This window comes from Bubalus kerabau, chromosome 11 (genome assembly GCF_029407905.1).
Source record: "Bubalus kerabau isolate K-KA32 ecotype Philippines breed swamp buffalo chromosome 11, PCC_UOA_SB_1v2, whole genome shotgun sequence".
In the NCBI taxonomy this organism is placed as follows: domain Eukaryota; kingdom Metazoa; phylum Chordata; class Mammalia; order Artiodactyla; family Bovidae; genus Bubalus; species Bubalus kerabau.
Genome location: NC_073634.1, coordinates 6,786,977 through 6,802,483, shown reverse-complemented (window position 1 = coordinate 6,802,483; position 15,507 = coordinate 6,786,977). Strand labels below are relative to the sequence as shown.

Below are 15,507 nucleotides of genomic sequence, written 5' to 3'. Positions count from 1 at the left end.
AATATACAGCCTTGACGTACTTCTTTCCTGATTTGGAAACAGCCTGTTGTTCCATGTCCAGTTCTAACTGTTGCTTCTTGACCTGCATACAGATTTCTCATGAGGGGGTTAGGCCTAATAATGTTTCCACTCTGTGCGTGAGAACCCGTGTAGCCGCCCCAGGAGACACGTCCCCTTGTCAGGGGTGAATGAATGACGAGCTCTGAAAGGGCCCTGGTACCCAGGGCTCAGACAGGGACTTGGAGCTCCACAAACAAATTCCTGAGAAAACACCTGACATATAAGGACTTCCCTTCAGGAGAGATGAGGAGATTGGAGCGGCAGTGTACTGGGGACGCTGTTGGAAGAGAGGACACGGGTCCTAGCGGCCTCCCTGTGAACCTATTTAAAGCTGCAGTGAGCCGTGAAGTTTAGCACGCGTGGACTGTGCAGGCTGTTGCCGGGGACAACCTGCTCATAAGCCTGGTTACCACATGCCCGGGGGAAGACTCTGAGTCATGCTCATCAGCCCTCAGGCAGCCCCAACGTAAGCAGTTCATGGGCAACTCTCAGTATCTCCTGGGACCTTGGCACACGTCCAGGGATTCTCCCGTATTCTTGGGGAGAAATCTGTCCTCACTCCTGGTTGAGACTTTAATTTGTTGCTGCTGTTTTATTATTATTATTGTGAACACCTCCCCCCACCACAGCATGTACCTCAGCGGCTTGCCACAGAATGTCGACGTTCTTGTTCTTCCTGGCGTGCACGTTCTGACCCAGGAACCGCAGCAGCTCTGGCAGGCATGTCTGGCTCCGGGATCGAGGTAGACCTGGAAGAGGGAAGGGGTCGTGGAGCTGGGCTGCCCCAGGGGACAAAAGACAGTGGGTGAAATCTGCTGTGAGTGAAAAACAAAAACTTACAGTCCTCAGGCAGAACTTCCTTAAACTGCTCGAAGTAGGAATTTAACCGCACCAAGCTCTCCACGTTGATAACTTCTTGCAAAGATGTGTCGCCGAACCTTTGGAGTCACAAGGGGACACCATCAGTTTGCCAACGTGACTTGCTTCTAGCACCAGGTGACCACGTTACAGGCCACAGCGCCGATTCTCTCAATCCTTACGTGTCTAAATTTGAAGACACGTTCTTCCCCCTAAGCTTATGGTCATCTGTCCATGTTGGTGACAAGTCCAACATGTTTTATCAGCAGGAGGCATAACCTGGGACAGACATGCCTCAGAGGCAGCCAGGCCCTCGGGCAGCCCTGCCCCGGCCCCTGCTCCGCGAGGTGCTCCCATCCCCAAGGTGCCCAGAGCAGGACAGCAGCGGGGCTGTGGCTGGGGAGTCACGACAGTCCTGTCCTCGAGTCTGCCACTGAGGGACCATTCCCAACCGGCTGTTTCTGCTGGACAGTCCACCCCTCTCCACGCAGGCACCAGGCCCGCAGGGAATGGGGAGGAAAGCCACCCATGAGGGAGCCGTGGGTGCTGTCAGACATGCAGCTCTGCAGCCCCAAGCCTGGATACCCATCCCCTCCAGTACTTCCTGCCCAGGGACCTCTGTGCACATCAGCCTTGTCCCAGTCCTGGGTCATCTCATGGACCTGGGACAGGGCACCCTCCCGTGGGTCCACCACGGCCCACCCACCCAGATGCCCACGATGGCCTTTCCTCCAGGCCCTGGCTCCCTTGGGGTCACCCTGGGACACAAGGGAGCTATGCTGGTTTAGATCCTGCTCCCACCTCCCCCTGTGCATGCTACGTCCTCCCATCTGGCTTGGCCTCAACCCTTTGCAGAAACACCTCTTCTAGAAACCACTATCACTTCAGGAACAGTAGCTGCAGACGCCAGCACATTATCTCCTCCCTGCCAGGGGCCCCAGTGTTGGGGGCCGGCGTGAGGCACTCCGCCCATGGCAAAGGTCATGAGGAAGGAGGCTTGACATACGCAAAGGCGGGATCGAGCCTCAGGAGTCCCCCTGGAAATCCTCAAGTATCTACCCCCATAACCAGAGCCTGCCTACTTTACTACTTTGTGCTCTCACCTACACCTCTGACTTTACGGGGGGCTGTCCCCCACCACCTCTTTCGGAGAAGGAGTTAACTTAGAGCTCCAGTTAATAATAATTCCTGGGCGTGATAGGAGTGTTTTAACCTACAAACTCCTCTGAAGGTTCTCTAGCCTGCCTGACAGGCTTGTCCGGCCACATGTGATTGCTCACAGCCTCCCAACTGTGAGAGGCACGAGATGCTTTAAACCTTCTAAAAACAGGTTCCTTAGAAAAGTTAGAAAATTATTAGTATAAGTATAATGGGCTGATTAGAAATCATATTGGTGAAGGGTTTTTCATTTGTTGAGCTGATGTTTACTGCTAAGTCTCCACATCCCCTGCCCTTATACACATTAATGAATATATAGAAGAAATAAGTATTAACCTTTGATATAAATCACGTTAGACCTTAGGCTAAGTAAATTCTTTCCTTAACTAAAACCCACTACACCCTCACCCTATAGGAATGTAACTTTATTTGGGTGGCGTCTGTTTTAAGAATAATCACCCCTGGAGAAATAAGTGTCCTGGTTGACTGACCGCTGTCACAAGGAGAGGGTCGTAAATTGTCAGCAGGCCCCCCGGCCAGAAGATGATGTAACACCCCTAAGACCTCTGTATACATTTGTATGAAGCACCTGACTTTGATAAAAGTCAGGACTGCTGACCCCGCGTGACTTTTGCATAACATCTCAGTGTATAAAAGTAGACCATGGAAAATAAAGAATGGGGATCAGTTCCTCGAAAGACTGGTCTCCCCATGTCTCTCTCTCTCTCACTCTGGTTGAGTCTCCATCTGGAGCGCGGAACCCACCATGCTTACTAATTATGCCTGGGCTTCTAAGATCCGACCGGGGAGGCCTCAGTGTCTCCTCTCCTTCGGGAGAACGGAAGGACGCCTGCGGCCTACGTAAGTGGTGCAAGCTTCTTGTCTTGAAGTTTTATTGGTCCCCCGCGTAAACCAAGCTACTCAGCCTCTTTTCTCCACTGAATTTTCCTACTGAGCTATCCTTATTCTATTACTCTTTATATCCTTAATTAACGTTTAATTAAGCAGTTGTTCCCTGACCCTCGCCTATGCCGTCTCTCCTTCGAATACCCTGGATCAGCTGGGGCTGGACCCCGGCACCCCAGTGCTGCCCACTCTTCCTGAGGTGGATGCCTCAGCACTGCCCACACCTGCCAGATCTCTGCTTCCTGGGCCGGTGTGCCCTCTGCCCCCAGCAGACCCTCCTTCTGGCTCCAGAATACCAGCCACTTGCCACCCAGGAGGCCTGGCTCTCGCACCCACCCTGCTGTGGACCACGTCTCAGCTCCCATCAGGTCCTCCTGTCTGCACTGTCCTGGCCTGATCCAGCCTCTGGCCCGGACTCTTCTGAACAACCTCATCACATTGGACCTCATGTCTTTCCAGCACATGGCCAGCAGGTAATCTCCTTCAAATGTGGTCTGGCTCCTGACCTGTCCCACTAAAAGGTGTCTGACCGTGGAGGGAGGACCCTTTACCTGGGGGTCAGTGGACACTGACCACTGGGCTCAAGAGGCCCAAGAGGAATTATCGTCCTGGAGACCAGGCGTTCTTATCAGTAGGTGCTTTATGATAGCTCTTAATTCTAAACCACACTTATCGCAGGCATGTAATGATGGAACAGGAAGGTGTTCATGGACCAGTAGGTCAGCAGCAGCTACACACACAACCTCCACCCCCATCACAGACGCACACGTGCCTGCACGCACGGGCACGCACGCCTCCCCGCCAGGTGACCCTGAAGGAATTTTCAAGGCACAGGATTTAGGATCAAGGCGTGGCTCTCACCCCACCTGCCTTTGCTCAGGCTTCTTGGCCTGGGACTCCAGATCTCTCCTCCACCTCCTCTCATGAACAACTCCTATTTACTCTCCAAAACCCACAAGTGCCTGGAAGCACTTCCAGGACACGCTCTCATACCTCACGAGCGCCACCACTCCCTCCTACCAGCCCACCTCTAGCGGAACCAGACCACGTCTGGTTCGTCTTTGTGTCCCAGCACCACCAAAGACAGGCCCAGGGTGAACGTGAAGACAAGGTGACAGGTCCACAGAGCCCTGAAGAGGACTGAGTACATGCTCTTTGCCAGCTCGAGCGCCCACGCCTGCACCCCGGCCCGCACCTCTCGGCCAGCGTCTGCTGCTCGTTGATGCCCACGTTGAAGAGCACAGGCTGCACCCGCAGCAGCATCCCGCTCTGGATCTCCCGGGGCAGCGCATCGAACAGGGGGCCCGGCAGCGGGATCCGCACATTAAAGCCATCCCTGCAACAGAGAGGAAGAGGGGCTGGGCCTGTGGCCGGGAGGCGGGAGGCGGGTGAGCAAGGAGAGGAAGGGCGGGCCAGGCCCGGTGACCTCCGAGAGGCTGGGCACCAACCAGCCCCGGGGCTGTGAAATGAGTGTCATGGGCTGTGAGCAGCTGAATGATACAGAAGAAAGCAAAAACGAAGAGCGTGTCACGTGTGATGAACACAAATGAAAATACTGCGCTGGTTCTGAGAATCAAAAACTCTGCCTACCGATTTCCTGTGATGACGGGCAGCATGTCAGTGGATGCGTTAGAAGTGGCCTGAGTGACTTTGAAGGTCACGTTCCTCAAGTCCATGATCCCAAGGCTCATGTCCTCCAGCATGGCCAGCTCCTCCCCTGGAGGCCAGAAAGGGAGGGGGCTGTCAGGCAGAGGGGCCCTGCGCTCAGGCCAGCCACGGAAGGCAGGCAATAGGCTCAGGGCGCTGAGATGTGGGGCGAGGGTAGGGGAGCTGGAGGAGGTTTCCCGAGTGCCTTCCAACTTCTCCATGAGCACACCCCACTATGCGAGTCCCATGGCCATGTTACGAAGGGCAGCTGGCACAACTCTGTATTCTTGGCCCTCTCCTGATGAAGGAAGCAGGGACACGGACGCCTATGTGGGGAACTTCAGGAACAAAAGTCATCTCTTTGGATGTTTTAATCTTTCCACATTCTTTAGATTTTCTATCTAAAGGATTTCTTTAGGTATTTCTTCAATGTCTTACAACTCCAAAGATAAACAGATATATTAATAAAAAAATTTACCTACTTTTACCACCTAAGAAGAAATAAACAGAAAATGAAGGTAAGGAGAAGAAAGCCTTTATAAGACAATTTGGGAATATCAGAATTTTTAAAGTGTTCCTATCTGTTGACCCACCAACTTTCCTTCCAAATGATTTAGTGGGTGCAAAAATGGGCCAAAAGTACACAAAAATATGCAAAGATGTTTTAATAGGAACAATTCTGAAACAGCCCAAATGTTCCACAGGAAGCTATTGCTTTAAAAATTGTCATCTATCCTCAACTAGAAAAACCTTCAAGATGTGTAACAAAGGCACCACAGGGGTGTGTGTGTGTGTGTGTGTGCAACCACATAGGGCTGTTTTTAGTTCTCTGTTATACATTTGGGAGCTTTTTGGATACACTTTACTCAGCATGCACTACCCGCGCTTCAGAAAGCCACTGAGGGGGCCAGGAGGGGCCCCAGAGCAGGGCCCCCGCCCCGGCTCACCATAGGTGCTAAGCAGGCTCTCGAACTGTGCCAGCAGCCCGATGGTGTAGAGCTGCCGCAGGAAGCCATCGTCGTGCAGGCAGTTCCTCAGCTTGATGATGAAGCCGCAGATGAGCGCCGTCAGCTGCGGGGACAGACACCGCCTCGCCTCGCTCCTGGCCCGGCCGCGTCCTGCGCCCGCACCGCTCTGCCCGCAGCAGCCCCACGCCCTCGGGGCCTGGGGCCAGGAACGCGGAGGCCACGGGGGACAAGGGCTGCAGGGAAGGCGCTCCAGGCCTGCTGCTTCTAGAGGTCAGTCTAGTTTTGATTCAGCTCCTGACTCGACCTTGGGGTTACTCCTGGGCCAGAACCTTCTGGAAGCCCAGAACAATTTCCCCTAGGTGCGGGAAAAGCCCTCTATGCCCACAGATCCAGTCCAGTGCTGAATGGAAACTGGGGTGCTCATGACGAGGCGCATGAGAAGGAGAGAACAGGGCCCTCAAGAGCTTTCTGGGCAAGGGCTCCGGTCACACCCCGCCCTCGCAGGCGTCCCAGGCCCCGAGGGGGACAGGAACCACACAAACCCGCCCAGCGGCTGCCACTGCCCCGCCACTGACTACACCACTGGCCTCTGTAGACTGGGCTCATTAAGCTCCGCCTCCTCTGCAGGGAAATCACCAGAACAGAGTGCTGCCTGAGCAGGTGTGACACCTGCTGTTTTACAAACAGACTGTGCGTCTTCTTTGCAGGGAGAAACAAAGGTGACCCCATGCCTGTGCGACCCCAGGCCCCTTGGGGCAGGTTTGGGGGAGCAGGGGTGGCGGCCCCTGAGCACCCATGAGCCTCCAGCTCCCCCTCCCCCGCCCTCCACACCCACATCTGGGCCGCGGGCCACATGCGCAAAGCCACATGCAGGAGGGCACGGCCCTGCTGGCTTCCTCCAGGGCGCAAGAGGGCCAGGCCGGCAGGCCAGGCCCAGGTCTGGGCTCGCTCGTGGCACGTACCGTCTGGCAGAAGACCACGTCGCGGCGGTACTGCAGGCTCAGGAAGCTGGCGATGGTGGGCGCGCTGTCCTGCATGAGCAGGAAGACCATCGCCTTCTTGGCCTTGTCGCTCATCATGGCCACGCAGTCGGTGAGGGTCGTCAGCAGTGGGTACAGGGCCTCGCTCCACTCACCTGGCACAAGGGAGGGGTGCCTGAGAAGGTGGCGCGTGGGAGGCCCCAGCCCAGCCCTGCCACCCTGTCCAGTCCGCCCCACTCCAGGAGGCCCGCAGCTGGCGCCCAGTGCAGCCCGTCTCCGCCCTTCTAGCCTGAGGCGTTTCCGGGGGGCCTGCCCGCCCACTCTCCCGAACCACTGGGGACTCTGCACCAAACACTCCTAACTGTCCCCTCCCAGGATGATGGCAGAAAGGCTCCAAGAGCGCGTGGCACCTGCTGAGGCCGGTCCCTCTCAGGGCCCCCCAGGAGACCTGTCACCTGGCTTCTCTTGACCCAGGCAGTGGACAGGGAGACCTGTGCTTCTGGAGCAAGGCCAGCCGCCCGCGCTGAGCCTCTGCTCAGCCCTCGGCCCGTGTCTGGGGACAGAGCCTTCCCCAAGGCAGCCCACATTCTCAGCCCTCCGTGTCCCTGCCCCCATCTTCACCTTCCTGTCATCTATTCCTAGCGTACTAGGGGTTTTTTTCTTTTTCTTTTTTTGGAATATAAGGAAACTTTGACCCTGTACCAAAACAATTTTTTAAAAATAGATGCTCAGGGAAAATGAACAGAGTGAAAGGTATTTTTGGCCTTGGCTCTTTTTGTCTTTTCTATCTAGAAGACATTCGGCAGATAGGTGCTGGCTCATTACCACTGGGGAAGCCCCCCCAGCATCCAGCGTGCGGCCCAGGCAGGGCGCCTTCCTGGGAAGGGGTGTGGGTCACTGGGTGCCCATGGCCATCATCCTACTTGGGACAGGCCTCATGAGCAGGGCAGCTGCCAGGATGGTCAACTCTGTCTCAGATAAACAGCATCTAAACAAGAGAAAAGGGGGCCACAGCTCTGCCCTGTGTGTGCATCACACTCTGTTGAGAAACAAATTTAGAGAAACACCTAAAACCTACAAAAGGACTTCCCTGTATGGTCAACACAGATTTGCAAGTCTACACAGCAATTCAGAATTTGGAAATGATGTAAGTGTGCACGCAAGGCACACTGTACATGCGTGAGGATTTCCATCTGTCATGGAAACAGGCGGCTTAAATGTAGCAAGTCTACAGCAGGAAGGCCTCAGGAAGGAGACCATGGTGACGAGGAGCCCTGGATGGAGGAGTGGAAAGCGGGAGTCCCGGGCCCGGCTGCTGCCGAGCAGCGGTGGGTATGCTGGGGCAGGCTCCCACCACTGAGCCACGGGGCCTTCGCACCAAAATGGGACGGCTGCAGTGAATGACGCCCATGTCTCTTCCTTCCTCTAAAATTCTCCAAGGCCACGCTTTTGTTTCTTTGAATAACTCTGTTGAATCCAGGTCAATTATACTCAACAACTATCAAAAAAGGCCAATTTTAGCATTAAGCTTTAACAGTCAAGTCCTGTGGGGAGAGGCAGGTAGGCATTCAGACCATCCTTCACCTAAGAAGTAAATGCTCTGAGAGCAAATGCTGCCAACTTTGCTTGACTTTTCCACTTAATGTGAATATATATGTGTAATATGCAAATTTATGATCATTTTAACCTGAAAATGAGCAGAATATATGTGGTCTTATTTGACTGAACAAGCTGTCTGCATACAATTTTTTTTACTTTGCCTTACTTATGTTTAAACAAAATTCATATAAGAATGGCTCAGTTTTGCTACATTAGAGGGGAAAAAACACTGGAAAAAACTGTAGTGTTGAAAGAATGGTTTAAAAAAAATAGAAAGCACTCAGAATTTGTCAAAGAGAAGAGGCGTAGCCCTGAACAGGAGACGAGCCTGACATCACCCAGAGAAGGGCTCGGCGTGTCTGGGTGGCTCCAGGGCTCACGTAGAGTGTCGACCAGCCCTTAGTGAATACTTGTGAGACCTCACTTTTAACTGTTTTCTCATCTAATCCACAAAGAGGGGGTGACTAATACGGGTAAGGAAACAGCCTCACAGAGGCTAAGTCTTTTCCCAGACACACAAAAAGAACTGCCATCTGTCTACATGTCTGACTACGTAAGTGCACAGCGGCTGGGGACAAGACATTGTGGGTCAACATGAAGACAGAGCAAAATTTAAAACTTCCAAACAAAATGAACTTCAGGGGCAATAATGAGATTTCCTCTGGGACCTGAATTAAGTATCTGGGACGTTAGGGCTGGTGAAGGGGTTTACTCGGCCTCCTTCATCGAGAAAGCCTGGCCATGAAAAAAAACAGCAGTGACGAAGCAGCATCCTCTGTGGGACAAGCTCCTGTCTCCCTGCTCACCCGTGACACCCACTGAGGGGCCAGCCCAGGACCACGTGGCTTCAGACAGCTGTGCTTTTGCGTGTTCTCATTAACGGGCGGGAAGGGAGGAAGTAGGGAGATACGAGGATGTGCGTGTTCTAACTCGGACTCAACACAGCTCTGTGAGGAAAACTGAGGGAACTCTTGGCAGGGGACCATCTGCGTTCATCTGACAAAAACTGTGGACGGGCCACCTGAGTGTCAGAGAGGTGGCAGAGCTGACAGGAGACGAGGAGAGCATACAAGCCAGGCTGTTTGCTGCCTGGGAAGCACAGGACCGCCCGTCAGCTCCGCAAACCACAGGATGCGCAGAGCTGAGGGAGCCCGAGCTGCTCCAGGGCCACCACCACCTCCCCTGGTCTTAATTTCTGGGGACCGTCACTGCCACAAAGCCTGGGGAGACAGCGCAGCGTGAGGCACCAACCTGCCGTGCAGGTGAGCTCAGCGGGACTGAGAGTCTGGGGACCGGCTGGGGAGGGGGCGCCGAGGTAACTGCCCAAGCAGCTGCCAGGCCTTGGAGAGTCCAGGGGACTGGTGCTGAGACCTGCTCATGGCCAGACTAAACTTGGGGCAGGGCAGGGGGAGAGAAACAGGGGCTGAAGCAGGCTGGTAGGCCTGTTACAAGGTGCCCGATCAGACTGCCCGCTGAGGCGCTAACAGCACCCGGGGCTATGGGGGAACCGCCATGAGCAGAGCTGAGTGCCCGGTGCCCTGGGAGTGAGAGGATGCTCTGAGCGCACGGGAACAGGGTGGTGAAGCCTGGCTGGCTGCGCTCAAGGTAGGCAGCACGCGTCTCGCCCTGTGCGCCTGTGCAGTCAGGGGCATGAACCCTCAGACTGGCGGGCAGCTGTCTTTTGTCAGGGAAGCAAAACAAAACAAACATCGTATCTGGGGGTCTCATGCTTGCTCTGGGAGAACCACAAGCCACGTTCAGGAAACGCAATATGAACTAGAGCAGGGGTCGGCACGTTTCCTCTCTAAAGCACTAGACAGTCCGTGTTTTAGCCTCTAAAGGCCCTGGGGGTCTCTGTTGCCACTGCTGAACTCTGGAATTGCCCCCGGGCAGCCACGGAACTGTGTGAACGAACAGGTGTGACTCACTTCAGGACAATGGTATCTCAGTGAACGGGATTCCCTCAGACCTGTGGCTGGCCGACCCCTGAACTAGAGTCATAAACACTGATTCCTCCATGCAAATGAAGCAGAAAGGACTCCATTTCTAGCACTAACTCCACCTGAAGCCCCAGCAGTGTCTGACAGGAAGTCTGAGGCCGCAGCCAGACTCAGAACAGAGGATGCTGCGAGATTGCGAGGTCACAGCACCTGGGCAGCTACGCCTCATGTGCCTCCCTGCCTTCATGGGATGCTTGCAGAATCAGGTGGAATCACAGGAAGAATCATTTATAAACATGAACTTGTCTTAACCAGGCCCCCGACTTCAGGACCCCCAGAGCACGGAGACACAAGCCGTCTGAATGGCTGCAGGATGCCACAGTGCCCAGCCCGCCTGGCCCCTCGGCATACCCAAGGGCAGCTGCTAGATCCCACACAAGGAAGAAACCCCTCAAGGATCTTCCCAACTCTGGGAGCACACAGTAATCTGACAGTGGAGCTACACACACGACCTGGATATTAAAAAGAGGTCTGCGGAGCCTTGAACGGAAACCACGTACCTGGGCTGGACTCTTCAGGAGGGGGGCTGCAATCTGCACAGAAATGGAGGTGACATGGATGATTAAGGCACGCACACAGTTCAAACACCAACAACTCAACGCTTAGAGCAACTGCGGCAGCAGCTGGCAGTAAGCTGGCTCAACTGAGCGGAGAAGAGGCCAGGGGCCTGCCCGCCTCTTCCCGAGGGGTCCCATGGAGGTGGTGGGGCCGCTGGGAGCGCACCGCCCAACACACCGGCATCAGCACCCATGTTGCTGACACTTCAACATGACACGCTCTTCAGGAGAGCAGGTTAGCGGGTCACAGTGCGATAACGCCCCCACGTCCATCGCATGGCATGTGCCGGAGCCCATGCTGACTCACGACTTCTGGAAGCAGACGTGTAGTGAGAGAGACTGACCAGTAAATAAGCGTCCAGTTCAGAGCCCACTGCCCTGATGGGCCGCGGAGCCTGGGCTAGAGGTCAACTGCTGAGATCCAAAAGGTTGGGGTCCGGTCAGAAAACCCATATACCAAACACGTCCACGCCAATCTTTACCACGTAAGCCGAATACAAAACCTTTATGACTGAGGGAGGGCTACTACTGGATCGCCCCCTTGGGTCAAAGATACCGTTTAACTTGATTTCACCCTCACTGAGTAGCATCGGGAAGTACTCACTTCAATTTCACTTTTCCCTTAAAAACTCTCAAATTTTCCTGGTTAACTGTGTGTGCCACTTATTAAGAAACAAGTTTGAAAGGGATTGTTTGGGAGTAAAAGCTTATTTTACATCTGAACTTTTGGTTTCCAAGAATGTTTTCAGATCCTTAAATAGGCAGTTTCAGATTCCCCAAGAACAGACAGAGCCAGCTGGATGGAGACTTGACACCCTGGACTTTGCAGGTGGCCAGGACCTTGCCTCTAACTGTCTTTGGCCATGACTTCTTAAACTGGCTAGCAGGACAGAAAACAGAGCCACGTTCAAGACCTTGTGTGGTGGAGACTTCAGTGTCATCAGCAGAGCTCAGACCTCCTGAGGCCATCTGCTTCCTGAGGAGGGAAGCCTCCATGCAGTCTGTGACACAGAACATCTGTCTGGTTAAAACCTGAAGTGCCTCAGACCTGGGAAGAATACCAACTCCTGCCTCCCCAGAACCTCTGAGACCCCAAATCTCCATGAGGAGAAGGGTCTAGAGGCCTGCTTTCATGATCCGCACTGATCCCAAGCGGCTGGGCTGGGACTACGCCTGAGAAGAGGTCAGGGGCTAAACCTGCTGGGTAAATTCATCTTCAGTAACAGGGAGAGGGAGGGATCTCCACTGGTGGCCTTAGGGCACTGAGTCCCTTGAGATTTGCTGACCACAGTGGACTGCTCCACACACAGGCAGCACGTAATCTCAAGGGCACACGACCTGGGGTGTGACCTGTGGACCTCAGGTTAACAGAAAGCAGGTCCGAGGTTGGAATAACTCTCTGGGGATGAGGAGAGCAGGAGTGTGTGTGCATGGAATGTCGTGGAAGTCAGCAGATCCTGGCAGGTTGTGGGGGAGGGGTGAAGACGGGTCACTTGGGGAGACAACCAGGAGGAGCAGGCCCATGAGCCTCTGTGGCTCCTGCCAGTGGGTCCTGCTGAGCCCTGGCCCCAGGGGAACCCCGCCCACCAGGCAAGGTTGAGGCAGGGCAACTTCCTGATGAAAGATGAAAACCAAGGACCCAGCATGGGGTGAACTGAAATGAAAAGGGATAATAAAGTCTTTCCAAGAAGCAGGAGTTGTTGTTCACAGGTAATAAATAAACTGGTGTGAATCCAACCTACTCGTTAGGCCGAAAGGACCACCCTGGGAACTTGGAAGGGCATCAGGAAGCATGACAGAGCCCAGCTCTGGCCCCTGAGGACAAGAGACAGAGTAAGACAAACGTCTCAGTCTGCTTCCCCTGATCCGCCGCTGCACACGGGGGTCTGAATGGCTTCCCGGCTATGCTTAGGATCCCGGGCGGGTACTTTGGAGGCACATGGTTTCATATGTTTCTCTGAATGCTGATCAGCAGAGTCAGACTCTCAGACACTTCCTACTCCTGTGAGCACAACAGAGCTGATCTGTCAGGCACACACAGGTACCAGCCACACCCTAGATATCATAAATAAATGCTCATTTAAATCACTTCAAAACTGCACTTAAATGTGTGTTTGAACATTACAAGATGTGCCTAGAAAAAGAGGACATTTAATAAGTTATGAGCATAACAGTATACCTCATTAAACAAACTACCTCCTGCATTTTTTTCAAACTCCTATCAATAACTTTTTTTTATCTCCAGAAATATGTTTAAATTGCAAGCAGGACAATATTAAAGAAACATGAGCAATGAACTTTCAGAAGATTGTTAAAAGCAACACAATTTACGGTAAAAAATGAGAACACGAACGACGACAAAACAGCTCCATGAACTAAACACAGGTCTGGGGAACTGAAAGTCAAACCCTCGCAGATGGAGCGTGGAGGACACAGACACTGTGGAGACACACGCTCGTGAGAGGAGCGGCCTGGGGACAGACTGCAGGAGGGCTGGTGCGGAGGGCATCTGACACACCAAGCCGCTCCAACAGGAGCCTGACTGTCTTGAAGGAACGCTGCCCAGTGTGGAAACAAGTCCTGTTGCAGGAGGCCCGTCAGCACCTCGCCTCCACCTCGTGACGCTCCCAAAGGGGAGCGAGCAGGCGGCAGCAGCCGGTCTCAGCTGCCTGGCCCACGGCCCCACCAGCTCTTAGGAAAGGTCGGAGCTTTAGGGACCAAGCACCTCCGTGTTCAGAAAGCACGGTACCCCCAGCTTTAGGAGCCAGCAGAATGGAGTGCCTGGTTAGGCTCCGTCTCCACAGATGGTGGGCTCTTTATGCAGCAGGCTGCTCCAGGCCATTGTCCTGCCGTCCGCGGAGAGACCCACCTGGAGGTGGCGCTGAACAGATAAACCCCGCCGGGCCCCCAGGTGTGGCAGAGGGGCGTACCCTGAGTTACCAGCACAGGCCAGGGCAGCAGGCTGCGGCTGTAAAAGGGCTCCCAGCCCACGACCACCAGCCTCTACAGACAAGCGCTGGCCTGCCACCAGCTCGCTCTTCCCTGCACGCTACGCCTGCTCCTTCATCCCTGATGCAACAGGCAATCTCATCAGAAAGGTGTCTACCATTCCGCTTCCTTCAGGTTCCCAGGTGGGTGGACAAACCACAAATGCTTAGGAGCCCGACCCTCCAGATGCAGCAGGGGGACCTGGGAGGGCTGAGGGCCAACAAGCCGTGAAGACGCGGAGAGCCTCCCGCCCCCTACCTGCTGCTCCGGGCACTGCGACACCCCCCTCTACTGAGAGGCCTCCCTGCAGTCTGCGTGGGGTCATGGAGTTAGAGACACATGGACAGACAGACAGTATGCGTGGGGCCCGGGCTGCATACGCACATGTGGATGTGGTCGGGTGAGGGCAGCATGCAGCGGAGGGGCATGGCGAGGAGGGGGCATCGCAGAGGACTTCCTCCGGTCGGATCCAGTAGGCCTGGCTGCCCCGGTTACCTTTCCGGCTGGAGCCGCTGCCGGCGCCCGGGAGGCCGTCTTCGCAGCCCTCGCCCTGCAGGCGCTCGCGCTGCAGCAGCTTGTCCACCCGCTGGATGATGCACTCCAGGCTCTTGTCCACATTCAGCCACACCTTCTCCTTCCAGAGCAAGGGCACAGGGTCAGTGCCTTGGGTGGGACAGAACACAAGCCAGACACCCCCCAACTTGGACCCCAGCCTGGGCCCCATGCTCCCTAAAGCCCTCAATTTAGAAACAGCGAGATAATTCACAGCTCCTTATCACAGGTGCATTTGCTTTTCCAAAGACAAATCAATGTCCTGTTTTGTGGAGAGACTGCCAGTTACTATCCCAGAGGCCAGGGCAGGCAGAAGGGACAGTCTCATCCCTTCCTCCGTCCACCGCAGACCTCACACGACCGTCACAGGAGACCGAGGTCTTCTGGGGGGGAGCTGCTGATGACTTGGGTTGGGGAGGGGGTGGCTCCAGAAACACAGACAGAATTCAAGACACTGGGGTGGGCTGGAGGAGCCCAGTGCCTCTGAAGAGCAGACCCAACAGGCGACAGACTTGGCTTTGTGATGTGTCACTACGAGAGGGACAGACCTGACCTTGGAGCCCACCTTTCGGGAGAGCATGAGATGATGTCAGAGCACAGCTTCCAAGCCCTCAGTCTCTCAGTTCCAGGAAGATGCAGCCTGGCAGGGCCGATGGCCAGAGAGAGAGCAAGGCCTTGCGTTTTCAAGGCCAGCTCAGCTCGGGGAGTGGGGTGGGGGTAGTGAGGACTCACCCACTCCTCCTCGTGCCAATCCGCCTGCAGAGAAGACCGGCTGTTCCTGCCCGACCACCGAGCCATGAGGGTGTCCTGGTCATTCCGCAGCATCACCTGCTCCTCCTCGGTCGAGGTGGGCGAGGCTTTGGAGGCGATGTAGTCAGGCCGGGCGGCGTTCAGCCCGTGGATGGAGGTGGCCAGCAGCTTGCAGTCACACACAGTGACCAGCTGCCGGGTCTGCAGGGACACACGCACACCCAGCCTCTGAGCACCCAACCCGTGCTGAGCAGGCCTTATCAAGGGGGCGGAGGAAGCACCCCAGCTTCAACAAGACCCTCGGCACTCGCTGCTAAGTCAAGGGCATGAAGCCGTCACCAAGGATCCTGAGCCCCGGGCTCTGTCACTACCTTGCCCCGGCTCCAGGTCTATGGCCACAGGCCAGTCCCAGACCTCCGTTCCAGGCCGTGTGGGAAACAGACCTGAAGGCAGACAGACCTTCGAGGTCATCCCAACGTTCCCA

General features: G+C 55.0%; 1 protein-coding gene across 14 annotated transcripts in view; it reads right to left on the bottom strand.

The window, feature by feature from the left end:
* The window catches only part of INPP4A (inositol polyphosphate-4-phosphatase type I A), a 121,660-nt gene that overhangs the window by 14,526 nt on the left and 91,627 nt on the right, over window positions 1-15,507 (bottom strand). For 9 of the 14 annotated variants that reach the window (XM_055539406.1, XM_055539407.1, XM_055539408.1 and 6 more), the window contains 9 exons: window positions 15,006-15,224; window positions 14,106-14,355; window positions 10,677-10,709; window positions 6,560-6,732; window positions 5,577-5,700; window positions 4,573-4,699; window positions 4,178-4,318; window positions 901-998; window positions 697-809 (listed from right to left, as the gene is read on the bottom strand). In XM_055539406.1, the coding sequence (XP_055395381.1) occupies window positions 697-809; window positions 901-998; window positions 4,178-4,318; window positions 4,573-4,699; window positions 5,577-5,700; window positions 6,560-6,732; window positions 10,677-10,709; window positions 14,106-14,355; window positions 15,006-15,224 (1,278 nt within the window). The remainder of the gene's footprint in view (window positions 1-696; window positions 810-900; window positions 999-4,177; window positions 4,319-4,572; window positions 4,700-5,576; window positions 5,701-6,559; window positions 6,733-10,676; window positions 10,710-14,105; window positions 14,356-15,005; window positions 15,225-15,507) is intronic. The other 5 variants (XM_055539412.1, XM_055539414.1, XM_055539415.1 and 2 more) reach the window with 1 other exon arrangement.